The following is a 26,909-nucleotide window of genomic DNA, read 5'->3' as shown; positions in this document are numbered from 1 at the left end:
ATACCTAGGACTGTAAAGATAAAGGGGAAACTGACAAATTATTTATATATTAATAAATAATCATTGTATATTCTATTATAATCACAAAATTAATATATAATAATTATTAAATAACAAATTATTATTTATTATTATTTATAAAATAATCGGGGTGGTCAAATGAATTTGGTGTCCTGAAGCTCTTGGAAAGCTTAGCTGCCTCTTCAAGTACCTGGGACTGTAAAGATAAAGGGGAAACTGGCAAATTTATAAAATAATCAGGGTGGTCAAATGAATTTGGTGTTCTGAAGCTCTTGGAAGGCTTAGCTGCCTCTTCAAGTACCTAAATACCTTTGTGACTGAATCTCTTTTAACCCCTGGTTTGTGTGATCTGTGTTTGCTGGTGGCTGACTCGCCGACTTTGTGGAAATATTTTAAATAACCATAAATATAACACTAAAACAAGGCAGAATGTTTTAAGAACAAGCTGTCGTGGGAGTGCTAATGGAAATTTAAATGGAAACAGTTATTAATGGCTTGCATGGTTCACGGGGGAAGAGCACAGGTGGTCACTGCAGAATCTCGTTTCTTCCCTCAAGGGGAGAGTTACGTCTGCTCGTCCGACAACTTCTTCAAGAAGGTGGAGTACACCAAGAACGTCAACCCCAACTGGTCTGTCAACGTGAAGACCTCTGCCAACCAGAAAGCCCCTCAGTCCCTGGCCAGCAGCAACAGCGCCCAGGCCAAGGAGAACAAGGATTTTGTGCGCCCCAAGCTGGTGACCATCATCCGCAGCGGGGTGAAGCCCCGCAAGGCCGTGCGCGTGCTCCTCAACAAGAAGACCGCCCACTCCTTCGAGCAGGTCCTCACTGACATCACTGAAGCCATCAAGCTGGAGACAGGGGTGGTCAAAAAGCTCTACACCTTGGATGGGAAGCAGGTAGGAGGTCTTGCAGATGTTGCGTCTCTTTCTTCCTCCCGTCGCGCGGCTTTGCTGACTCAGAGCGGTTCTTGGGGCCTAAAATTAAGCTGAGGTGATTGCTGCCATCTGTTCCCTTAGAAGGATGGCTTCTCATGCCAGTGGTTAGGTTACTAAATTTTCCCTGGTATTAATACCAAGTAAAGAATGCAGCCGTGGGTCTGGGTGGAACAGATGCTCGCCCCTCACGCCGGCGTGCGGTGCGTGTCTTCTGGGCCAGCTAAATCAATAACAGGGGGAGCTGGGCTCACAGCCACCAGCTGATCCAGCTCTGGACTAACTGGGGGAACTCTCCAGCCTTGGCTTCACTCAGTGAAAACGTGCTGCTTGACTTTCCTTGCCCTCTGGTGAAGGCTTGCTAAGATCAAGTGGTTGATCCAAGCACGCTCTGCTGGCCAGCTCCAGAGCGAGCAGGGAAAGTGTGGAGCTGTGGAGCATTCCCTTGACTGAATGCACGAGGGGGTAACGTGCAGAAAGAGTCAGAAATATTTAGCAGGTCATCAAAATGTGCTTCATGTCTGCATGTTGCTGGAACTGAAGGAAACATCTGTCTCTTGTTAGCAGCTACACAGCAACGAGCCACTTCATATTGCTGTATCTATGAAAAGCCTTAAAGGAATGTGGGGGATCATTTTTAGAGCTGGGAAGAGCCGGATTCTTCAAGGACAATTCTGAGCTTGATTGAACATTTCTGGTTATTGTAATTGAGGAACGATCTTATTTTTGCCACTATTTTTCCTGCTCCAGATTCTGGAGTGAGGCAGCACAGCTCTTGTGTAGGTTTGGATGCTGGCTATTCTAGGGATTGGTGGTTTTGCTTTAAATTAACTCTGTCTTGTATTGGAGAAAATTATTTAAGTACTGGCCCTGTCCAAGAAAATGCAGATTTTATAAATGAAAATGTTCATCCCAAATACAGGTTCCTACAATGTCCTGCAGAGTCCAGGGGTGTAGTGTAGTGCCTGGGAGCTGAGAGCAGCACGTCACTCTGACCTGGCAGTCTGGTGTCCCTGCCCATGGCAGGGAGCTGGAACTAAATGATCTTTACGGTCCCTTCCAACCCAAACCATCCTGTGGTTCTTGCTTTGTCCCATCCTGTGTCCTGCACATTAGTTACTGTCAGGTTCCAGCTTTGGTTACACAAAAAAAACCCCATCTGTCTGGCAAAGCTTTCCTTTCCACTTGTCTCAACAGAGCACTTTTCCCTCCTCAGATGCACAGCTGGAACAGGAGAGGGTGACTGTCCAGCTGCACTGTCCACAGACACAGTCACCCGCTGGAAATGAGCAGTGATCCCAGGAGTGATGCACTGCAAACCTCGGGAGAGACCAGGGGGAGAGGAAGGAGAGAGTCAAATGACCTGTGCTCGCTGAGGTGATCACACAGGACTGTGCCCTTGGGGTCACAGCAGCCTTGCAGAGGGTTTCATAGTTGGACTTGGCCTGAGAGCAACTCCCTGCTCACGCTGAGACAGAGTCCTGTTGTTCTCCCAGCTGGGAAGGAGGATCTTAATCTGAACCTGTGAGTGGCCTCAGTTCCTGGAGAGCTGCAGGCAGTTTGGAGGGGAGATGTTTCTTTGGATGGTGCAGAAATAGGGATGCTCCATGAGCTCCCATCAGACTGCTCTCTTCTCCCCTTTTATGTGTTTACAGGAGCAAGTGGTGATTTCCTTGCTCCTCTGGCTGGAGAGCAAGACAGGATCAGCCCTGATACGACACTTAACTTGTTCCTCTGGCTTTATAATTCACCATTTTATGAAATGAGATATTTGATTCCATGTTGGAGGCGCCGCTGGGAGTTTCAGTGTGTGCAAATGTACACCCAGTAATGCAGTTATTGCAAACAGCGAGACTGTGGTTTGGCAACAACGGGATGTTTGATATTTGTTTGCAGCACCAATTGCTGTTGGAGCTTCCTGAAGAGCAAACCTGGTTCACCAAGGCTTTGTTTTTAGTGGGAGGTTTCCTTCAGCGCTTGTTCTTTATTATAGATGTGTGTTCTTAGCGTGGAAGTCAGAGCTAGAGGCTTATGCTGGCTGTTAGGGTTTCCATGACATACTGCTCCATAAAATCTGACCTCCTGACATGACATTAGGGGGTTTTGCATGTCTGATGCTGACATTAGGAAGAGATTACTGCATGCGTGGTTCTGACAAACAGCGCTTTATTTTCAGGAGGAAATATTCATGCAAAAATGCAAGCTGCTCAAAGCTGAAATGCTGACAAGAATCCTGACAGTCTGTCTCTTTGAGTGCCATCAGAGGCACGTTGCTCCCTCTGTTGTGAAATGATAAAATTTACAAAAGGAACGTACAAAGGGAAATCATCCTTCCTCAGTCCACGAGCTGGAACTTAATGAGGGGAGATGATTATTTTATTTATAGGCATTTCCACGGTGCTCATCAGTGCAGTAATCAAGATGCTTTAGAAGTACAGAGAGTGGTGGCAGTGACAGGGTGGTGAGTGAATAATTACATTTCTGTGCACTGCGGACCTGCTGCAGTTGGAGTGCGAAAGCAGCTAATTGAGAACTGGTGGGCTGTGTTTGAATAAATGTGGCACTCGAGACAACAGTGGGGTTAGGTTATTTTAATGAAATTGTGTCTTTTTATGTCTTGGGTTGGCTGGAGAAGTACGGCCCTTGAAGCTGCTAAATTAGCATCTTGTGATTAAGTAGTTTATTTAACTTGCACATATTTCTAATGTCTGTACTCAAGCTCCCTCCCTCCCTGGAGCAAATCCTTACCTCTTGATGCACACCCCTGAGCTCAAAAGGTTTTTCAAATAGCTGACCAAAAATGAGTCGTGACAGGGGTCACAACAGAGATTTCACAGAATTTATTTAACTCTGGAGCTTCCGTGGAGTACAGGAAATGCTGTGGGTCAAAGAATTCAGTGCATTAAGCCAATGCTGTAATGGGCCAAATTCAGTGCTTGGTTCCATGGCTACGACTGTTGTAGTGTTGAGATGTGTAATACGTACAATTAAAATACACACATTCGGGATTTAATTTGGTCAGGCCTGTGGACCCTGCTGGAAGACAGCTATTTTGGTAGATTGTTCCTCCTCTTTTAAACTCTTAGTTCTACCCAATGCCCCGAATAAGTCTGGATTCCTGGGCTGCTTTATGGACACGTGATGACAGTTCCTGCCTCGCGTCGTTAACAAACCAAATTAGAACGGAGAATTTGAGACCGTGGATGAAGTTGCATTCAGATATTTTGAACGCAGCAGGGTGAGCCAGGCTTTGCAAAGGTTGTGTAGATTTACTGTCCTGCTCATGCAGGACAATGGGTTGGTGTTCCCTGGGGAAGAGGAGGCTGCTCCATCACTGGCAGCCCAGTGCAGCTGCTGTCAGCACCTTGCTTTGCAGGTGGGCTCTGCCTGCATTCCTTCCTGCTTTCGAGTGACCTGTGAAAGCTTCTGTGCACACTGAACTTCTCTTTCCCTGCCCTGTGTTTTATTCCAGGGTCTGTGAGTTGTTCAGCCAAGGGCCCGAAGAGATGCAGTGACAAAATCAGTCCCTTTTTTTGGGTCGTGGCTGAGTTTGGTGATGCTCTGGCATAAACAGAAATTCATCAGACATGTTCAGTTGTGCTTTGGCATTAAGATTCGTTTTTGTGGTGTGGACTTTCCTCCTTTTCTCCAGCTGTTTTATTGCCATGCTTTAATTAACTGAACACCCCATCGTGTGACCCAGCAATTACCATCACCAAAACCAAGCAGAATAGGTGCTGTTCAGAGCAGGGAGAGCTTGTATGCTTCAGCTGCGCATAAATAGAGATATTCTGGTCAACAAGCAGGGAGCAGACTGTGGTTTTAGGCACGATAACATGCACTGATCTCCTCTGGCCTTTGAAATCTTCAAACACAGGGAGAAGTGGCCCATGCTCTGCTCATTGGCTGTTCCCTTGCCCAGACACAGTGCTGCTGCTCCATCTGAGTGTTGGCTGTCTCCTCGGATGAAATTACATCCGTTTCCATATGTCAGGGCACTTGTGACTGCGCTCCCAAAAGAATTTCCAGCCTTAATAAAAGGGTCCCCTCTAGCAGCCTGGGCTTTGATAAGGATATCGAGTGGCAGGTGATGAGGGGAGTTCATTCTCTGTTTGCAGAACTGATGCCAACGCCCCTGGGGCCAGCCCACCTCTCCTGGCCAGGCAAGAAGTTGCCTTTTCATTTTAGATTTCCTGCACTGGGGAAGGGCCGCAGCCACAGAGGGAGAAGCTGGAAGGATGGCAAAGTTTACAGCAAGTTTAAGGTTGGGACTTTGTGATCAAATCCAATAAATTAATTGGTAAAGCATCTCTTAAATACTGTGCTAAGGCATCCTTACAAGCTGCACTGGAGAAACCAAACTTTGGATTTGTTGCACTGATTTTAAGCTGGTATTTGGAAAAAAAAAAGTAGTAAAAGATTCAACACTCAAGCGTTGATACCAGCTGTGGACCAGGCTCTTCCAGGGTAATGTAGATCTGTTGATTGTATTAATGAAATAGTATCAATGAGACATGGAAGGTGGTCTGTACAGAAATATAAAAATGCCTCCAACAGCTGTGATCTGTAATTGGTGCTCAGGAAGAAGGTGACACCTGTGTGACTGTACCCAGTAACATCTGCACTGCTGCAAGATCAGAGGGAGCCTATTCCCTGCAGAGCCCTGGCAGGAGTTAACTCACCCCCTGAGGCACCAGGTTCAAGGCTACAAAGTGAGCAAATTGCTTCGTGCTATTGCACATGTTGAGGGGAAGGATGTCACAGCAACTCGTCCTTCTAAGTTGTTGCCTGCCCTTTAGGATACTGCAAAACCTCACCGGAGTGACCCCAGAACAGGCAGCTCCATGCACTCGTGTAAAGCTGGAATTTAGCCTCGAAGGAAATCGGAGGGAAGAGCAGGAGAGGGGTGCAGGGTGTTCTGTATCCCACCTTCTGCTAAAGCTCCTGCAGCAGCCAGTGCCAAGGGGAGCAGCACCTTCCCTCCCTGCTGCGCAAAGCTGGAACAACAAACCTGGGTCTGCTTTGCATCTGTTCCTCAGCCCTTTCCTCTCGGAGCTGAGATTTGCCAGGCCCCGCATAAATCTCCCGTTTGGATAGCAAAGGGACAGGTCTGGCTGGGCAGAGGGATTGAGCAGGCAGGATCCCTGCCCACATCACTCAGGATGGGGATTAATTAACTCCCAGCCTCTCTCCTCCCCGGGGCTGTTGCAGATGCTCTGGCTTTAGGGTGCTTGCGTGAGATCACTCCTCTGCAGCAGCCGTGTGTCATGCGAGGAGGATTAGTAATAATGTATGGGCTGGAGAACTTCTGAACCCAAGTCACTTACAGAGCCAGACAACACAGCCTAGTTCTCCATCTTCAGGGAGCTCTCAGTGTGAGCTGGAGGTTCAGCACTGCCTGATTCATGCAGTGACTAGACACTAACACAGACAAAACCAATTAGTCCGCAGGTATCCCACAAGGATTTTAGCTCTCACTCGAATGAACAAGCTCAGCCTCCACGAGTGTGTATCTAAGTACTTACGATGAAATATTCAGAAGACTTTCCAAGATGTTCTTTAGAAACCTTATGGTTATTAATTTCTGTTTCCTCGGGTCTGTGGGCCACAGAATCTGGGTGAAGAGGGGCCTGTCTGGAACACTGTGAATCCCAATTCCTGTGATTCTTAGAGCAGGCACAGGCTGACCTCAGCAGCTGAGCACTTGATCAGACCTTGATCAAACCTCCTGTTCTCCTTGTGCTGACCTGGTTACCACTGGTGTGGTCTCTGACCATTCCCACCTATGCTGATGGGTGGTGATGGAAACAGGGGAAAATGGATTTCAGCTGTCAGAGGGCAGATTTAAATCAGATATTGGGAAGAAATTCTTCCCTGTGGGGGGGCTGAGGCCCACAGAGAAGCTGTGGCTGCCCCACCCCGGCACTGTCCAGCTGGCACTGAATGAGCTTTAAGGTCCCCTTCAACCCAAACCATTCTATAATTCTGTGTGTAGAGCAAGAGGAGACAGTGGCGGAAAGCATCACCCAGCAGACTTTGCTGGATGTTTTGCCTTTGCTTTGCCTCACTCTCAGGCTCTGGAGGAGGTGTCATCCTCCTGCCTGCCATGCACAGGCTCTGCTGCTGTGTACTCACTGGCACAATGCTGTGACACAGATCCTGGCTGTGCTAAAAACCTCTGCTAAATCCGTTTTTCTCTCCAGGCAGCGAGGCTCCCAGTCCACAAGCAGCTCCAGAGTTGCTGTTTGCTGGAAATGGTTGATTTTAGAGCCATGCACTGACCACGCTCCACATGAACACCTGCTCCTCGTGTCACAGATGGCAGGCTGTCAAAATTACTGAAAGATGCAGTCAGAGGTGACCTGGTGACCCAGGAGTACGTGGCCCCTGGTTCTGCATCCTGGTGCTATTCACACCCCCAAAGAGACGTATGCCGAAAATTCGATCCTCAGTAGCATCTTTATTTTAGCAGTTCTCTCTGTCACACAGAGTGACATGTTCCCTTTTCACCCTGAATCCCAGGAGAGAAGAGGATTATTCACTGTAGTGCCAGAGGGTTTATCTTGGAATAAATGGGCTGAAAATGAGCAAGGGAAATAAGGCTGAATATCTGGAGCTGTGGACAGGCCAAGGAAGCCTGGTTGTTTTTTTCCATTGTGAGTTGTGTCATTATAGGAAACTTAAGTTTCTGGCTCCTTTTTGATACTTCAGCAGCAATCCCACCAGTGTGAATGAGAGTCCCCTCTTGCTCTGAGAAGGAGAAGGTTACATCTAAAATATCCTGAGCACGGGTGTGGATTCTTCTAAACGTCTTATTTTGATCACCTGGAATAATCAAACATGCGAATTTCCCCTGTTTGTAACGGGGAAATGTCTTCCCTACTCTGGTGTGCCAGGCTCTTCAGTGTTAGGCTGTGAGTGGCATCACACTTTTTTTTTTTTTTGCTCACCTCCCCTTACCTGCTGTAGCTCAAAGACTGAGCAAATACCCCCTGAATTCCCTCAGGGGGACTCACCTTGAGAATCTCCTGGTGGTTGGTGCCATGTTCCACATCTCGTAGCGAGTTCACCTCTTTTTCTTGACTGCCTGAAACCACTTCTTCTTTCCCCTTCCCAGCCCTTAGTGGCCTTCAACCCAAAAGCTGTTTTCACTCAGTGGCAGGTAAGCTCTGACACGGTTCACACCTTTCTCTAGGAAAAGCCTGCTCTAGGTGTGAATGAAGGCAAAGAACCAGGTAGCAGAGGCTGGTGAGAAATGCTGGAGCTGTCAGCCAGCACTTCCTTCTTTCCTGCCTCTGAGACTGCACTTGGGCTGAAGCAGTGATGATTCAGTTTTGTGTGTAGCACCTGGATCTTGATGGAGCTTGAATATTAAGGAAATTAATCCTGCAAAGGGCCCTTGTGAGTGTGAGAGGCTGTCGAAACCCTCCTCACCCTGTCTTTTGGCCACAATGCCGGTGACAACAAAGGTGTTTTTATGGGCCAGCAAGGGAAGGAGTGACAGCCTTGCTCATGTGCAGAGGATGCAGCCTCCATCCACCCTCAGCTCTGCCAGGAGTGACAAAAGACACTGAAATGTGTCATAACAGTGTGTCTAAAGGAGCTGGGGAGGGAAAAAAAAATTTTGGATGCAATCCCTGGAGCTTTTCAGAGCTGGCTAAGGTAGGTCTGCACACGTGGGGAGGTGCAGAGAGGAGCTGTGAGAGCTGAGGGCTGTCCCAGTGCTCCTCAGGCTGCAGCAAATCGATTAAAATAGAGCTGGAACTGCAGGCCTGCTCCTGGAGATTTGCTCAGGCTGAATGGGGAGGAATAAGCTGGGCTAATAACCAGAGCATTCACTGCTCCGAGCCACAGGCACACCCTGTCCCCTGTGAATGTGCAGCCAGGCCTGGCTGGATGTTATGCAGTGAATACGTGATACTAATCTATACTGTTAAACCCAGTTCTAGTTCCCTGGTTAACTGCAAGCTCTGTGTGTGTGGGTAAACACAGTTTTATCTGTATAAATACATTTGACTGAGTGTTGTACAGCACAGCTCTGCAGCTCAATTTGCTGCCTAAGCAATCTTAACTCTTCCTGTAGTTAAAGAGTCCCAGCGACTATTGTGCTCCGATCTCCTCGAGCCTTGCTATTGTTTTTTGTTCCCTAACCCTAATAAACCAAAACCGAAGGCATCTCACTGTGGTCTTTAACTGCATTTTCAAAATGTTTGCTTACTTTTACATTATCCTTTGACATAAATGCAAATCTCATTGTTATTAAGAGTTTTAAAATTATCCACGTCATCTAAAATAAGTAGGAAATTAGCGTGTATGAGCTCATGGCGCTTTTGTCCTTTTTTATCTTGAAAAATACCTCAGAACAAGGATTTTTCAGCGAGAGTGGGTGTAGGATCTATCCTACCTTTTACTGTTTCTTTTATCTTTTTCTTTTTTTCCCGGTGGGGGATTTAGTTATGAACAAAAACCTGGCGTGGGGAGGATGAGATAATATGCCCCATTCATTAGCAGGATTTTTCCAGGGGATTTTGCTCTAGCCAGAACTGGCATGAGAGGTCAGTCCTGCCAGTCCTGCAGGTCTGAGCTCTGTTATCTGGAGGACAATGAGCTCAACGGGCTTTTATTGGCTCCACAGGGATAATTATGCAGCCCCTGAGCCTGCGGGGCAGCAGGGGAGAGCAGGGCTGGGGCTCCTTCCTCACTGCCCTGCCCTCACCATCTGCTGCCTGCTGCTCCTCTGCTGCTCCATCCCCTGGGGCTGCAGGACCCACAGCTCGGGTCCTGTGGGCATCAATCCCTGGTGTGGGCACCAATTCCTGGCCGTGGGCATCAATCCCTGTCTGTGGGCATCAGTCCCTGGCCATGGACAGGAATCCCTGCCCATGGACATCAATCTCTGGCCGTGGGCATCAATTCCTGTCAGTGGACATCAATCCCTAGCCTTGGGCATCAATTCCTGGCCGTGGACCTCAATCCCTGGCCACAGACATCAGTCCCTGACTGTGGCAGAGCAGCCCAAACCCCCACCTGAAACACCTCCCTGTGCTCCTGGCAGAACAGTTTGTGGCTGCAGGTGTTGTTTTTTTCTGCCTTTATTCAGGTTCTCTGAACAGGGAACAGAAATGGGTTTAGGGAAGCATCCCCTGGTGTGTGCACTCTGCTGTGAAAGAAGCATTTCCTCAAGTCATTGCTGTGCCCCTGCACTCTTGACATCATCTCTTGTGCTCTCTCTCATTCCCTCATGCCCAAATTAGTGCAGTAAGAGGAGCAGAGTGGGGCTAAGGGTACCTGCTGTCCCCTCCTCGGCGTGTCTGGTGATGAAAATACACCAGGAAACTCAGCTTCTGTGCTAGATAAATCAAGTGAGAGATAAAATTGTGGAAAAACGTGCTATAACATGCAAAAACCCCTTTCACCTTGATGATCTGTTAGTATAAAATAATAAAACCATGGGGTGGGGGAGAGCCAATAATTATTTGGACTTCAAAATTCATGAGGAAAGAAAGGATCCTTCAAAAACCTGTGAAGGAACCTGGGGTAGTGATAAGAAGCGAAAATATTATCACAGATTTGAAACTGGTTTAGCAGAAGAAACCAGGGTAGAAATAACTTCTTATCTGAGTGAAAAAAAAAAAATCAAGAAACAAGTGGTGTTTACTATCTTGAGTGATCTGGAGGTGGAAGCACTTGGTGAAGACGATGAAAGGACTGTTGTAATAAAAAAGTTGGGAGACTGAGCTGAACAGACAGCATAATGGATGATCATAAGTTCAAAGCAGCACTGGTAGAAATTACTCTTATATTTGTCTTTTTAAACTAAAAATAACTATTCTGGAGAGAGGATCGCCTTGCTGAGGCAGGCTAGTAAATAATATCTTAGGGGAGAATCAAAACAGCATGCCAAAGCATATGGTATCCATTCAAAATTCACGCAGAAAGGAGCAGCTCTTAAAAACATTGCTGTATTCCATTTACCTTTCCACCTCACCTCCCCACATCCTCAGACGTGTCTGAGAGTAAGGAGGGGAATAAAGAGCTGCAGCAGCGGCTGTGCTGTGCTCCCGTCTCCTGAAGCACCCAGGAGGGCTGGGTTGGCTCCTGCAGGCGTTGGGGACTCGTCCTCGTGCAGTGTTTTGGGTCTTTGGTGAGACACCGAGGGGGTAACGAATGCTCAGAGCCTGTTTTCTCTGCAGGGCTGAGTGCTCAGTCACCCCCTGCTGCCCAGCCTTGCCACGTCTTTGTGCCTGCAGCTTTGAACCTGGGGAGTTTGACTATGGAGGTGACCTGGCTGCCAGGTTCACTTCTTTTTTGGAGACCCAAAGTTTCCAGTTATGCAGAGATGCTGAGAGAAGCTCCAGCTGTAGCCCTGCAGATGGGGATTACACTGAATTTCTACAGCCAGGTGACACATCTTATCCCACTGCACGGCATGGTGCAGCCTTTCTGTAAATAAAGGGGGCTGATAATAAAGATGGGGGCACATTTTTAGCCTGGGACAAGGTGTAATGGTTTGAAACTAAAAGAGGGTGGATTTAGATTAGAGAAAAGGAAGAAGTTTTTTACAATGAGGGTGCCCAGAGAAGCTGTGGCTGCCCCTGGATCCCCGGCAGTGTCCAAGGCCAGGTTGGACAAGGTTTGGAGCGGCCTGGGACAGTGGAAGTTGTCCCTGCCCATGGCAGGGGGGTTGGATGAGATTCCCTTTAAAGGTCTCCTCCAACACAAACTATTCTGTGACTTTGTGCTGGAACCTTTGGAATGGGTTTGTCAAAACTGCATGGAATGACCCTGCTCTTTACACGAGGGACATCAAATTCAGTGCTTGTAAATGTCTTGCTCTTGCTGGGTATGGACCTGTCCACCGTTAACTCAGAGGCGCTATAAAGCCACTAACTCAGCATTTGTAGCTTCTCTCAGCCGTTTCTGTAACTTTTGCTCTCCTTTTATCTACCAGATAGTATAAATGGAGTGGAGAGAAAAATACACCCCTCACGTTCCTCCCCACCACCCAGCGTTAACAGGAACTCATAAAATATTTTAGTAATGGAAAAAAAAAAAGCAAAAATCCAGTGCAGCCATTTCGACTTGGTCAAGAATTTTAAACTTGGCAGGTAAATTATTTGGGGAGAAATGCTGAGAAGCATTTGCAGGCAAGCAAAAAAAAAATCTGTGTGAAACCTTAAACCTGAGCAGCCTTCCATCATGGAGCTCAGCTTTAGCCCAACATAAACTTCTCTTTCTCAAATGTGCAGATATCAGGAACCTTATCAACTGCTGGCAGGCTGCAGGATTACATGTAAATGAAGTGTATCAAAGAGTCGAGTTAGGTAGCCAACATTAGGATCTAAGAACGTTATTCTTGCCTACTTGAAAGCCCTTCATAATGGATTAGGAACAAGAACTTACATCTCTTAATACCAGCTGAAATTTGAAGCATCTTTTTTTTTTTTTTTTGCTTCTAGTGAATTTTAATATTTTGAGAGCAAATGGTACCGGGGATTTCCTTCATTTTAGACAACCCCAGTCACGGAGGTTTGCAAAATGATGTGTTCATTTCACAATCAAAATGAAAGCCATAAGGCTGAATTTTGTACAAGACACTCCATGGAGTTGTTGGCAAATGTTATTTTTAGCACTGTAGAGCAACAGAGATCTTTACAGTCTTGGCGTTTCTTGCAGTTTTAAAATGGAGAACAGCTCTCGAAATGTCTGCTTTTCCTTGAATTTTCATCCATATCAAGAGTTTCTTCGCAGAAGTTTTTGCACTGCTCTTGGCAGCGGGTGGTGATTTAGTGCCAAGCAGTGCAAAACTGCTCCCTCTTACACCATTTCTGCAGAAGGCCTTTTCTTCCAAAAAGGAGATGCTGCAGAAAATGCCGTCTGATCCTGACGTGCATTGTTTGGGTTGTTTCCAGCTGCATGTGTTCAGTGTAGTCTAAAAGAGACAGCAGAGAAGGGAAAATAAAGTTGGGCCAAAAGTGCACTGAGCACTCTTTTACAGATCTCATAATGAGTGAAAACCAGCTTGGTTTTTTTTCTTCCTAGCACAGCTCACAAAGACCTTCATTCTCTCAAAAGCAGAAGAAGGTAATTGCCCCAGGAAATATCTGATGTCACAGATGAGTGACAATGTGCTGCAGGTATTCAGGAGTGGGTCCTGGCGTGAATCCAACTGCACTGTGTGACCACGAGCAAGGCAATTAATTTGTTGTTTTCAGGTTGGGCTGCTGTGACACATTTAAACTCACAGGGAGCTGAAATGAGTTTGTCAATTTGTCTTTAATGTCCAGGCTGGAAGAGTTTTCACGCATCTCTGTCTTCGCTGCCTTTAGGTAAAACAGGACTCATTTGTGAGACTGCTGAGAGCTGGGGAACGCTGTGGCTCAGGGAAGGTGCCAGCCAGGGTTTCTCAGCCTTACCCGAATTCTGCAGGAAGGATGTCTGCTGCCCCTCTGTAAACAGTGCTGTACAACCAGGAGCAAGCAGAGCACGCTTTGAATGGTCATTTATCTCTCCATGTCCCCTCCTCCCATTTTATTCACTCCCTGCCTGTGTGCATGGGGGTTTTCCTGTTTGCTTTGCTTTCCTTGCCATATTGTTCCAATTATCAGACAATCTTTTTTTCACCTCCCCTTCACTTGCTCGTGGGTGTGACTTACAGCTGGGACGATGCAGTCATTTTGGCAGCTGTATCCTGGGCCACCTTCTGCTGCTTTTTGGACCACCAGCTAAGACTGATGGGGAGGAGAAGTCTCAACAGCATCGTAACACACCGAATCCCCCTTCTTTTCATTGCACAGCTTACAGAATACCTGGGCTTAGTTCTGCAAGGGTCTGGCCTCTAAAACAAAATAAGCATCCGGGTTCTGCCCCCTCAGCGGGTGAGATGCACTGGGGGCAATCTCTGGTGCCACATTTAGGCAGGAGACAAAGCTGAGCTCGATTCAGCCCCAGCCTTCACGTGTGCTTCCTTTCCATAAGTCATGCTTTCACTTCTTCTCTGCAGCCTGGCAGCTGCGAGGGCTGGTTGCTTGGTGACGCTCTCAGCAGCACAAAGAGCTCTCAGCTGGGAGGCCAGGGCTGCCCGCCACAAACAGCTGGGATAATTTTATTTGTCTTTCTCTTGTTCCCAGTAATTGCCAGGACCAGAATCAAAGTCAACATAATAGAAAAGGGAGCAGCAGCAGATTCTATTTATGGCTTCTTTAGCGTGCACCTTTTTTCTTCCCGAGTCAGGGGAGTGACAGCGTGTGCGAGAAGTGGCCTGTTATTTCAGAAATGCAGCAATGAAATGAAAAGGTGTGATCTCCACTGCTGGTTCAGGCAGGCTTTTACCAGGTTCTATAGAAAAGCAACATGTGAGACGGGGATTTGGATTTATGAATCATTGTTCCTTAATCCAGTGTGTGACTGCCTGCCTGCTCATTCTTTGTAATAATCCTGTGCTGTGCAGGTCATATCTGTGAAACAGCTGTGAATGACTCCTCCTCTGCCTCAGAAGAGCACACTGCTCCTCGGATTTTGTGGAAGATAGAACAATGAATAATATATTGTTTCTAGTCAGGTGTTAATGGCTTTTTGGTAATTTATTTCTGCAGGGTGCTATGTGGTAACAAATAAACTCTAAATGTTTACAGTTCACTGATGAAATGCACACCAACATGGATAAAGTGATGTACGAATGCACTAAGGCTCTGCTGTTAAACTCAAGACCAGAAAGTGTTGTTGGTTTGTGGCATTTTCCTCCCAGATCAAAAGCCTTGAAGGTACCAAGAGGTAAAAATACCTTTTGAGAGTTTGGGCTGCTCTGCTCCCAGGGCTAAGGTCAAAAAAGACTGAGGAACATGAACTGAAGTGGAAACATACCTGCCTAACTCAGTGCCAAATGTAGCATGCAGAGCTGCTGGGGGAAAGGGCTACGTTGGTGTGATCTTCTGATCTGATTGTGAGAATGAGGACTCCGAATTTTAGTGCCTCGCACTCATGAGCTGTCATAGCAGGTGCTGTAGTGGACCCCTGGGGGCTTTGGACCTTTTATTTATGCCCACACACCTGCACAGGGCCTTATTACATGAACCTTTTCAGTGAAGAAACGGCAGCCGGCGTGGAATTTCTTTCTTAAAAAAATCACACACTTAAGCCATAATCTCTTTTTTTTTTTTGCCCTGATTTTGTCACTCTAATACAGGCACTTATGGCACAGTTTTCATCCCTGAGCTGGTGCTTCCCAGATGCTTTTTTGCATGCGTGGCATTTGCATGGATTTTGTTGATTCCAGATCCAGCAGTTTTCCTCACCCGTGATGACTTTCAGATGTGTCGAGACAATAATCGGGGCAATCCCTTAGCTCATGCTTTGGGGTTTACAGCCATCACTGAAGGGATCAGGAAGGAATTGGCCTTTCCAGGCAGCATGGTGCAGAAAGATGTAAGTACATTTGTGGAGGAGGAGCTTCCCTGCTCGCTGGAACATCAGCTGTTAGCCCCTCGCCGAGGCTGAGCATCAGCCGCATCAGCCGCCGATGAACTGATCCTCTGTGTCAAATCCTTATGTAAATCCACCAGCCTAATCCCCTCGCCCTAATAGGAATTTCACACCTTAATCCTCACTGTGTTCGGGGGCAGAGACATTCCTACCAGGCAGTTTGATGAGCCGTCCTTTTTGAGGGAAATCACTGGGTACAAGTTTGAGGTACTAGGGAAGCTCTAGTCTCCGATTTGTAGGGAAGACTGAAGCATGTCACTAATAAAGGAGAGGGGATTATGTTCCTGATTTGTCAGTGGATTTCAGAGGATTTGCCACACCAAATGAGACCATTAACCTACCGAGTCCTTCATTTTGCCCCTGGCTGACTTTTTGCTTTAGCTGGAAATGCTCCCTGGGCAATACAGTCGGGTCTGCAGGAGTGGGAGGAGTGGGATTCCCTCCGGAGCCCTGCAGCAATCCAGGTTGTGCCCTGCAGCTTGGCACGGCTCCCTGAGTCCTGGGCTCAGGTTGGAGGAAGTGTCCATCAGTGCAGGTGGTGTCACCCTGAATAAACCTGTAATTTACATTGTTATGTAATCTCCAAGAAGCACTAAAGGGGCTGGAGCACAGCACGTGGCAGGGACTGGGCAGTGCCTTGGACTCACCTTTTCCCATACAGATGTGCAGTCATCTCTCAGGCATGGAGATTTATTCCTTGGCCAGCTGCAGAGCTTTGTCCAAAGCTCACTGAAGTCTGTAGAACACTTCCACAGGCCATGACCTCAGCCTGATGGTCCAAGCCCTTCCATGAGAAGAGGAAAATCAGCTCTGTTCCTTAATTGTCACCTCTGACAGTAGGGATGCACTAGTTTCCCCTCACAACAGGGAACCCATTGCCTCACACACAGAGGCTCCTTTCCTCAGCCTCAGATGGGCCACGTTTGTATCTCTAGTGCTCCTGGTTGTGGAGATAATTTTGGGTGCCAATTAAGCTCCTGGATGTGCTGCTGTGGAGCATCACGCCCCCATCCTGTTTGCTCTGCCTCCTCATGCCGTGATGTCTTAGTTTGGAAAGACAGGTGTCTGCCAGGGAAAAGCCGGAGCTTCCCTGGATGGAGAATGTAAACTCCCTCCCTTTAAATTATAATTTTGTAATTAGGGGCTTTCAGGCAAAGATACGGGAATAGGAATAACTATTCTTTACTAGGAATATTAAAAATACAAATGTAGTAGTACCAAAAACCAAGCAAACAAAGAAAAAAAGCAAACACTGACAGAGTCAGAACACAACCTGGCCCCTGTTGGTCAGGGTGTTGGTGTCAGCCCAATCCAGTCCTCCTGCAGTGCCAGCTGTGGTTCTGCTGGAGCAGAGATGATCCTGGAGAAGGCTCCAGTGGTGCTGAGATGGGTCCGGGCTCCCTCTGGGAATCCAGTGCACACAGGCTGTGCTGCTGTTCTGGATCCCAGGTGTGATCCAGGCGGGAATGCTGGGCTCCTCCCCCTGGGTGGAGCCTCTCCCCATGGGATGATGGGATTGTATCAGCCCTGCAGTGAGCCTGGATGGCCCATGGACAGCAGAGATCCCCTGGAGGGAGGATGGGTCCTGGAAGGGATAAAGAACACGGCCCCAGCTGCTTTAACAGCTGCCCATTAACAGATGATATCACCTTGGAGTTATGAGGGATGCGTCATGGAAGAGACAAGGAAAACACCTCCCCAGCCAGTTTCAGCAGATGGCAAATAGCATACACACTTTTGGTTACACACTGCAACCCATGACACCTGAGCAGGGTGGATCTCACTGGGATCACAGCACGCTGTGTGCACAGCTTCACAGGCAGCAGTGCTCAGCTGGCCGTTTGGAAGAAACCCGTGTAAACGTGTCCTGTTTTGTCCACTGCCAAAGCCTTTCCAGCCCAGACTTTTGTTTTACTTCATTCCTCACTGCAGAAGCTTGTTGCTCCCTGCCTGCTCCCTTGTTGTGGCTCCAGCCCCTCTGGGCTGCTCTTTGGACTTGCTTTTCACCAGTGCAGAATGAGGCTCTTCAACAGTCAGGCCTTTATCCCCATCCTCAGCAGAGTCTATTCTCCCTGTGCAGCCCTTGCAGCATTTGCATCCCAAATGCCAGCACACTGACTTAAATCTGCTGCTACACAAAATAAGCCTTGATTTTATGTTGTTTTTTTTGTTTTCTCCCCTGGGCCAGCTGGCTGTAGAAAGTTTTGCTCTTTGTAACTCTAAATGCTGTGTTGTTTTTAATTGAACTTGACTGTAGCTCACTTAAAAGTCTGTGGCTTTTCCTTAGGAATGATATCACTGTCCCAGCCAGCTCCTGTGGAGCAAGGACTGGAAAAACCTACTTAAAGACAAGCTATAATTTAGGAATCAGCAATGTCTGATGTAGCAAGAAATGCAATTTTGGAGGGGAAACCATTACCCAGTCATTTAAATGCTTCTGTCATTTGGAATAAACCCATCTGTAACAGCAAAGGTCACAGCATCCCCAAGAGCTACTTTTATTTTCTATTGTTTTACTCGTGTCTAGTATTCAGTTAGTGACCTGTGTGCAGGTCTGTCCCTTCCTGCAGATGTCCCTGCCCTGGCTAGGCTCAGTTTGTGATTTTAAGGAACCCTGGAGAAATGCAGAGGCAGCTGTGGCAGTAATCAGGTCTCTGGGTGGATCCCCTGGAAATGCAGCCTTTTCTAATGGTTTTGATAATTGCATGCCATTTTTTTCAGCCTGACTAAAGCAATTCTGATATTTTCTGGTCTTGATGCCCTGCATCAGCATTTTCATGTACTAAAGGTGCCTAAGCAGAGCCTGTTCTCTGTTGCCCAGTGCTGTTTCAGCACTTTCTGCGTGTTCTCCCATAAAAACAGTGCATCTTGTTGAATGCAGAAATGGACATGGCTGGAGCTGCCTCAGCCTTGTTTCAGATTTTAAATAATATTTGCGAGAGGGAAAATATCCAAGCTTAGGGAGGGATTAAGCTCTGTGGCACTTTGCAGGTGTGGACCTCGGCCCAAGATTGGGAGCATCCCCAGTGCCGCAGTGTGTTTGAAATAACCAGGCATGATACTCAAGGTTCTTTATCCCTTTTCTTCCTTTTAGTTAGGGGCAAAGTGCTGAACTCTCAGTGGGGAGCTGTGAAAGAATTCCTTGTGGGTAGCACCCACGTAATGGATGGCACAGCGGTGGAGATGCTATTCCTGGTAGCACTCAAAACAAACATGTTCCCAAAAGCACAGCGCATGCAGGTCTAGACTTTGCAGAAATCCATTAGCAGGGCCGGTATGGGAGTTGTCTGGCTGTCACATTCGGGGATATGTTTGCAAGAGAACTGTTAGAAAAATAGATCCTTCTTGACAATGGAATATCCCCAAAGCATGAATTTGAGACGCTGTAAAAGGGGAGGTCTGAGGTGCTATTTGCAGAGGAAGAACTCACATCAGCCTGGGTCACTCTATTAAAAGCAGTGCAGATTTATTGACTTACACTGGCTGATAATCTGTTCCTAAAGCTGCTTTTAAAACCAAAGTAATGTAGTTCATATTGCTTTCCCTTGTCCTTCCTAACAGTGTTGTCCCTTGTTTAAGTGCTAACAGTTTAAAAATGCACTTGGAAAGGGTGTACAGAGGATTTTGAGCATGATGCTGTTAGCAGGAGCATTGCTCTGCCAGTCTCAGAAATTACCCAGTTTTCTCTTAGGGCAAATCTGCCATTTTATCCACTTAGGCACCAGACAAAACAACCTTCACTGTTTTCTCCCTGCCGGCATCTGAGGCAGCTCCAGGCAGGAGGTTCAGTGTTTGTCCTCTTCATGGCTGCAGAGGAAAAACAAAATGTGCAGAAGAAAAAAAAAAAAAAAAGTCTCTCCTAATTTATCCGAGCAGCTCAGGATCATTTCTAAGCAGCTGCATCCTTGCAGCAGAGTTCTGTGAGCAGAGGGGAGGTGAGGGCAGTGGGGCTGAGCACGCAGCTCTCCTCTGCAGCAGAGATGTAACCCAGCTCTGGTACATCCTTTGTCTGAGGAATTGCCTCAGTGCCAAAGCTGAGCTGCTCAGGCTGTGGCAGAGGAGCTGCTTTTCACAGCTGAGAGCTCCAAGAAGTAACTTCTCCTGCCTGACTTACAAGGGATGCTTTCCTCAGAGGTGCTTCCCTAATTATTTTGTTTTCATTCTGGTCGTGCTACTGGCCTGGATCAGAGCTGGACTGTCCAGGACGTGGCCCCTTCCCCTCTGCTGCATCACTGTAGGGTAGGACAAGCACCTTTGGAGAGATCCTGCTCTGTCTCATTAATTTACAGGGAGGCACTGAACTGACAGACTGGAATCCTGGGGTTCAAATCTCATCCGAGAACCCGTAAGCAGAACTGGACTTCATTAATCCAACCATTTGTCTGTTTACCTGCAGAACACAAAACTAGCTCCCAGTGTCATGTTTCCTCCAGTTCTATGGAGGTAATTTTCAGATTTTTCTTTTACACACTGAGCAGACATCAGCTCCAGCTTGCACTTGGCTTCTCCACTGTGCAGGGGCCATAGGCAATCATCAGTGTGGCAGCAAGAGACAGGGAAATGAACCTGGAAAGAGGGACTGAGGGATCCACTTAATGTGCTGAAAGGAAAACAGGAAAATGTCTGGCTGGACAGGATGAAGGCATTATATTGAACTCCCAAATATAAATGTGTGTGCCTGCCCCAGAGCTGCCACCTGTAGCGTCAAGCGCTGCAAATTGAGGGCATGGCCCCAGTCTGATTGTTTGTAAACTTGTAATCTAGCAAGAGTTTAATCCTATTAGTGGAGGTGCTTGTTTATTGCCCAGCTGGCCACTGAGCCCCTGATTCTCTGTCTTCCTTTGCAGTCTGCTCTCACTTTTTGTTGGTGCGTAAATGGCTGAACGAAGCCTGGGGCTGCTGGCAGTGGGTTCTGAGGGGAGCTCTGGTGGTGTGAGGTCCCCAAAAGCCAGCGCAGATCAGAAGTGGAGCAGACACAGAGCTGTTCTGCCTTGCTGTGGTAGCAGTGCTCTGGAGGCAGCCCTGGTTCCCCCAGGTCAAGGCCAAGGTGCTGCAGCAGCTCCCATCAGTGCAGTTCACTGCCAGGTCAGCAACAGCAGCTCCCACATGTCCATGCAGGGAGGCAGGTGAGGAAAGAGACGTTTTTGCACACCCCAGTGGGCAGAGGATTAAAACAGATATCTGCACAGGTGAATGGAAGGGTGCCCGTGGGATGTGCTGCCTCCTCCTTGCAAAAAGAAATGAAATTGCTGTAGAAGGCCAAATGCTGGGGTGCTCTAAATGCAGCACGGCCAGTGAGCCGGACTAGTTCATCTTCTTGTGGAGCTCAAGATGGGCATCACGAGGTCCAAAAGTTCATTTCCTTGGTTCTAAGAGGTATCCATTCTGATGGTTATTTCAGCCTTATCAAATAGGTTGCCTGCATTTGCTTGCTGAAGGAGTTCTCAAGTCTGAAGGGCCTTGGGTGAAGGAGAGCACTTGTTCTGTCAGTTTGTCACTGGGGATAAGGACAGCGAGCAGAGCCACCTCCTTGGCATCTCTGTGGATCAGTTCTGCTCTAAGAGTTGTCACTGGATGAATTATAACCAAGAGACCAGATCCTGAAAGTCACAAAAAACTCCCCAAAACCTGTAGGAGGCAAGTATCCAGCGCCTTTTTAACCTACTCTAGTGATTTTGGCCAGATTCTTCTCTGTCTTACTCCAGCATTTATATAAAATAGGTGGACTGAAAATTAAGCTCAGGCAGGATTTGGCCCTTGAACACCAGTAATAAAATTCAGTTAAATGAAAGAATCAACATTTTCCACCTGGGCAGATGTTGCTTTCTATCCTCCTCTTTCTCCCTAGAATAAGAAAGGATATGGATATTTTAGTATACAGGTTACCAATGCGTGGGGCTTGTGTGCTTTGGGGTTTTTTTTGTGTCTCCTCAGAAGAAAAAAATACTGCAGGAAATTTTAAGTGATGTACTAAGTTAATGCAAACTAGTCTTGTTTATTTGCCTGATGTAATGGAATAAAAAGAAAGCAGGGGAAAGGAAGCCAAGTCGTTTTCTTGCAGTCTGCAGGAGGGAAGTTCAGTGCATCTGGAAGGCAGCAGTGTGGAGACAGAGTGTTTGTGATTGAACTGGCACATGGCAAAAGAAATGTTGTGGCAAATCTGCGTCAAAATAAGGGCGGTGTCAAATTGGGCTCAAATTCAGTAATCACAGGTGCCAAATGGATGAATTTAGGTTCAAAGTTTAGAATTGTTGTGATCACTGTGGTTATTCTGGGCTCCTTTTTCAGACGGTCCCAGCAGGCGGCATGAAAGATTAAAAATTTGAATGTAAGGACACTGATAGGGAAAGACACTTTCTCCTGCAGCAATTCAGAGTGGGAAGTTCAGGGAATATTGATGAAATGGAGAAGTACTTGTGATTCAGTTCAATATAGGACACTCTTAAAGTTTTCCAGCCTTCGAAAGCTGAGTGGTAGCTTTGGTAACTTGCATAAATGGATTTATGCCTCAACAAGACAGGATTACCTTGGCTGAGCAGACCTTTTAATTTGGGAGGAGAAGAGCACCTTCCAAAACAAGCAATTAGTCAAGCGTAGGAATACTCCAGGCACTAGGCTTGATTAAATTATTCAAGGGTGAGTCAGACCAAAATACAGGGAAATCAAGTCCATTTGGAGAATAAAGAGACTTGGTGTTGGATGCGGGAGGTGATGCTGTGTCCTCAGGAAGGACGGTGCAGCTCAGGTGTGGTACAAATGAAGCCCGTGCTACGTCTCGTTTTGTGGGTAGGATGCGGGCCTGATATTTCTGGGTCAGAGAGATTTTAGCCTGCTGCCAGCTGCTAACTTTTTCCCCAAGGAAAAATTTCTGAAGAAAGCTTCTTCTCAAAACAATCTTGGCAAACAACTCTCCTTTCTCAAAACAACCTTCCTGCAGTTGGTGTTTTGCTTTTTCTCTGGTTTAACCCATGGCATTAGAGAGGTGTCATTCCTATTCACCAACCACGTTAAGCCTGTATGGGAACGCCTTATAAAAGGTAGTAAGAATTACACAATAAAAGCCTCTTTTCTATGCTCTTTGTCTTCTGAAATACTTGGAGTCTCTCATCTATCTTTCGTGTCCTACAACGACAGGTAGGAGATGTCACACTGGTCCTAAAAGCAGCCAGAACCCCTTCTCTCACTGATCACTTTTTATTTTACACCCCCAGCCCTCCAGGTGACCCAGCAGATACCACAGTGGAGAGGTTTCAGCATTCTCCTCCTCCCCTGCCCACCTCAGTGATCCCTTCCACACCTCTCTCACTTCCCCCACTAATGTAACCTGGTTCCCTACAGTCCTTGGAAGGTTTATTTCTATTTTTCCTTGTCAATTAACCAGGCTCCCAACTGCATTGTGCTGAACTGCTGCACTGTGTGCTCTCCATACCTGCTCGAAATTGCTCTTCCCGGACAAAGCACGTAGGCAAATTTCATTTATCAAAGTGAGGACTTTGGGGAGAGCACAATTAATCTCCACTCATCCCTGGAGGACCTCCAGGTGGAAATGGGGCCTGGAGGTGTGAGCAGCTGGAATAACTTGATTTTTTTCTCACAGCTCCAAAAAGAAGGAAGAATTCCTTGTGGGGGAGGTGTGAGTGGAGAGAACAGGATGAGAGGAGAGGGCAACAAACAGGCTGGTGACCTGAAGTTTGGGATCATCACTTACCCCACGTGTGCCTGGCAGAAGAGCCTCTTTATCATTAATCTGCCACAGGGAACAGAATGATTTGGAAGAGCAGGGGAAGGGAATTAGCTAAAGCAGAGTCGGCAGTGCTTTTCCAGCATCCTTTCCAAACCCCGAAGTTTGCTGTTTGGTAGAAGATGCTTTTCAAGATGTTTTTCTGGTTACATAAATGGCCTTAACCTGTTCCTGGAGCACCTGGATGCACAGGGAATGTCCTGCCCCTCCTGATCCAGTCTCCTGGGTGCAGGAAAGGAATCCTGGAACTCACTGAGCCTGTCACCTGCAGGGGTGACACTGGACACATCTCTGGGGCTTGGTCAGTGCTGTGTGGATTGGGGATGGTGGGAACAAGCTGGGTGATGTCACCTTCAGGGAGAGAGCAGAATGACTGAATTTAGCTGAATTCAGCCACTTTAGTGCCTGTGCTTTACTGGCCAAAGAGCAAACTTTGGAGCCCGCCCAGGCAAGATTCTGGCTGCAGCCATGGAAGGGATGTGGACCTGCGCTTGTCTCAGGGATCAGGCTTTGTGTCTGTGATACCCTGTCCCAGAGGACTGCTGCGGCCATCTGCTTCTGGGTCTCACTATGCTAATCCAGCCCTTTGGAACCTGCCAGTCTGGGCTTTGTTCTCTGCTCTTCTGCCCAGAGAACATCCAGAGTGGGGGGAAAACAAACCTGCAAGGCTGTCATTTGCTAAAAACCACATTTCCCCTTCTCTTTCTTTCCCAGCTCCTCCGTTACGAAATCAGGGTATTGACTTGGATTTTCAAACCTGCAGATAGTTTGGGGCATGAGTTCCTGAGAGGGCTTCTCTTACCTCGAGTGATGAGGCTCCAGCAAAGTGGGTGCTCTGGGGGCTTCCCAAACCCAGTATCTCAGGGGTAACTTCACCTTCAAGGCCCTCACATTTGGACACTTCCCAGTGGCCTGAAACACATTGAAAAAAATGTCAGTGGTGCTCCTCACTCTTGTGTTTCCCTGGGCATGGTTGGGTGTCCACAAATCTGGTAATTTTATTTATATATAAATACACACACACACACAGAGACACACACATATGCGTGTGTACGTGTATGTTTTTTAAATTGGTTTCTCTAAATCTGCCCTGAAGTGTGTTGGGAAGGGGGATGTATTTTGTACTGCTAGAAATAAATACATATGAAATTTGTTTATTTGATTTCTCTCAGGGAAACGGCCTAAAATGCATGTGTTAAATCTGAGTGCAAAAAAACCCACATATGGCATTTGATTAAAAAGACATAACTCTGCAAGGTTATTGATTTAATTTAGATACATTCATGGAGCTTTATTCAAATGCTCCGAGTTCTAACACGGGTCATTAAAGCCACTAGTGATTTCTGTAGACAGGAATCTATTTCCTTACAGGAACTAATGTGATGTAGAACCTACAACAGCTGCTTTGACATTTTGTCCTTGAGGATCTGATGGCAAAACCATTTCATCTGGGATATTGTAAAATATTATATTGTGTGCTCCTTCAAGATGTGAAATCATCTTTGTGTACTTGCACGTAAGGATATCAATATCCGTAAGATATATAGACATAAGCACACATGCACAGCTCTGCAGACACGACCTTTTCTGCATTTTCAGGTGGCTCTTTATACGATTAGCTCGGGCTGTGGAATGAACTGAATCCTCAGACTGTGCTCTGCATCCTTCTTCCTGAGCTCTTAAAAGCCGGGAGACTTCTTTGGTGGGTCAAACAACACGTTGGAAATAATAAACTGCGGAAATGTTCGTGGTTTCCATTGCCTGATTTTGCAGAGTGTGGTGCACTGCAATGCCCATCCACAAGCCAGCCTCGTAACTCAGAAACAGCAGCTCAGGAAAAAAAATAAAAGATGGTGAGCATTGGTGCAAATACGCATTTTTCTTAGTATCTTACCAAATAATAATCTGTATTTCTGTGAATAAAACTTACTCCAATCAGGATGACTGTGGGTGAAAGTAAAAATTCCAGGATCTGGTTTCTCTGGGTAGAGTGGCCATGGATGTTGTGTCTAAAAAGCTGGATGGTGGAATGGCCTGAGTGGAGCTGGGAATTGAATCACTCTTGTAATGGAAAAAACGTGGGCTGAGAGACCCGGGAAGCAATACAGAGGGAAAACAGGAGCCTGGAAAGATCCTTCCTTCCTTGGGACAGGGGGGGAATCACACCACTCACAAACACGCAGGGCTGCATGCAATCATGGGTTATTAGGCACCATTGCAAAAGCAAAATGCTGGAGGAATTGGTACAAAAAGTGCAATAAAATATGCATCAACATGATGAAATATGTATTGGAATGAATACTAAGTGGGATGAGCATTATTCTCAACCGAGTGGTGGCTTTGGCAGGGCTGGGCTCGTGGCTGGACTCAAGGGTCTTAAGGCTCTTTCCCACCGTAAACCATTCTGTGATTATTTCCTGTCAGGCAAACCAGACAGGCTGTAACTTTGGTTGGAGATTTTTTGTGTTTCTTACTGCACAAAACACTCCTTCCCTAGGACGAGGCTGTGCTTTAAAGGGGAATTTGGCACCTCCTGATTTCCCCCTCACAGGGAGGGCAGGCAGCGGCTGTCACAGCCTCCTGGGGAAGGACAAAGTGCTGATGCAGGCTCCAAGCCACAGGGCTGTGCTGGAGGTGAAGTGTCACACGCGTGCCCACAGTGAGAGCTCTTCTTGTGACAGTCTGCCCAGAAAGGAGGGAGAGATGAAATATTTTCTGTAATATTTTCTGTAACTCATTCCCACTCCAGCACATGGAGACAAAGAACGAGGCAAACCCCGACAGGGGAAAGCCCTGGGCTGAGTTCTGCCCTGCCTTGTGTCATCTTCAATTTTCCTGCAGACATTGGAGTTGGACAGGGCACAATGGAGGCGAGGCACTGCAATTCTGGCCCTGAAATGCAACTGAGGTCTCTTGTTACCAACTCTTCACAGTGATGTTAAGGCTTGGAAAGGTCTCCAGTGACAGTGGAAGGCACATCTCCACCAGACATGATCTCTTCAGCAAGGAAACTCCAAGGTTTAACTCCTGTGGTTATGTTTCTTAGCAGCTGTTTATGGGTTTGGCCACAATCCTATTGTGACTATTACCATTAATCATATTCCTATCATATTCCTGCAAAGCACCAGGGAAGGTTTTCCTGAACAGATTAATTGCTAATGAATTTGTAATCTGACTTTGATCACCCATTCCTTTTGAATGCTGGTAGGTGGAGTTTACAAGCCTAGCTTTTCTGGATAATGAAGATGCTGCCTCTGAGGACCCTTTGGAATTAATTTTTTCAAATTTGGATCTAATATGTAAGCTGGGCTCCCACAGTCGTCAAGAAGGGACTCCAGCAAATTGTATGGATATGGAGGCTTCCACATGCTCCCATTGAAATAAAAAAGCAACATTTGCTCTTCTTCTGGAAAAAGCTGGAGCAGACAGGTAGAAGAACTTGCAATCACTAGGGCAGACAAGGTGTTAGCAGAGGAGTTTGAGCAAACAGCTCTTGAAAGGTTCAATCTGATCCTTCCACGCCATGGTTTCCAGCGCTGAGCCCTTTTGCAATGTCAGCAGCACCTGGCAGCAAATATCCAGGCAATAATTATGGTCAGCTTTGACAGCAAAGTATAAATCTCCTGTCTGGTGAGGCGTGAGTGTCAGAATACAGCCTGCACAACAGCCAAAGGCAGTGCAAATTGTAATTAAAAGCATTTAATTTAAGTTAATCTTCATTAGAAACATAAT

The 26,909-nt window shown here is 46.9% G+C and overlaps 1 protein-coding gene across 2 annotated transcripts in view; it reads left to right on the top strand.

Annotated features, from left to right (window-relative positions):
• Positions 1 to 26,909, top strand: part of DCX (doublecortin) — a 79,697-nt gene that overhangs the window by 10,947 nt on the left and 41,841 nt on the right. For both annotated transcript variants that reach the window (XM_066202333.1, XM_066202332.1), the window contains exon 3: positions 579 to 919. In XM_066202333.1, the coding sequence (XP_066058430.1) occupies positions 579 to 919 (341 nt within the window). The remainder of the gene's footprint in view (positions 1 to 578; positions 920 to 26,909) is intronic.

Source organism: Chamaea fasciata, unplaced genomic scaffold, assembly GCF_029207755.1.
Source record: "Chamaea fasciata isolate MVZ Bird 193981 ecotype frontalis unplaced genomic scaffold, bChaFas1.0.hap1 SCAF_22, whole genome shotgun sequence".
NCBI lineage: Eukaryota > Metazoa > Chordata > Aves > Passeriformes > Sylviidae > Chamaea > Chamaea fasciata.
This window is presented reverse-complemented; position numbering and strand designations above follow the sequence as displayed.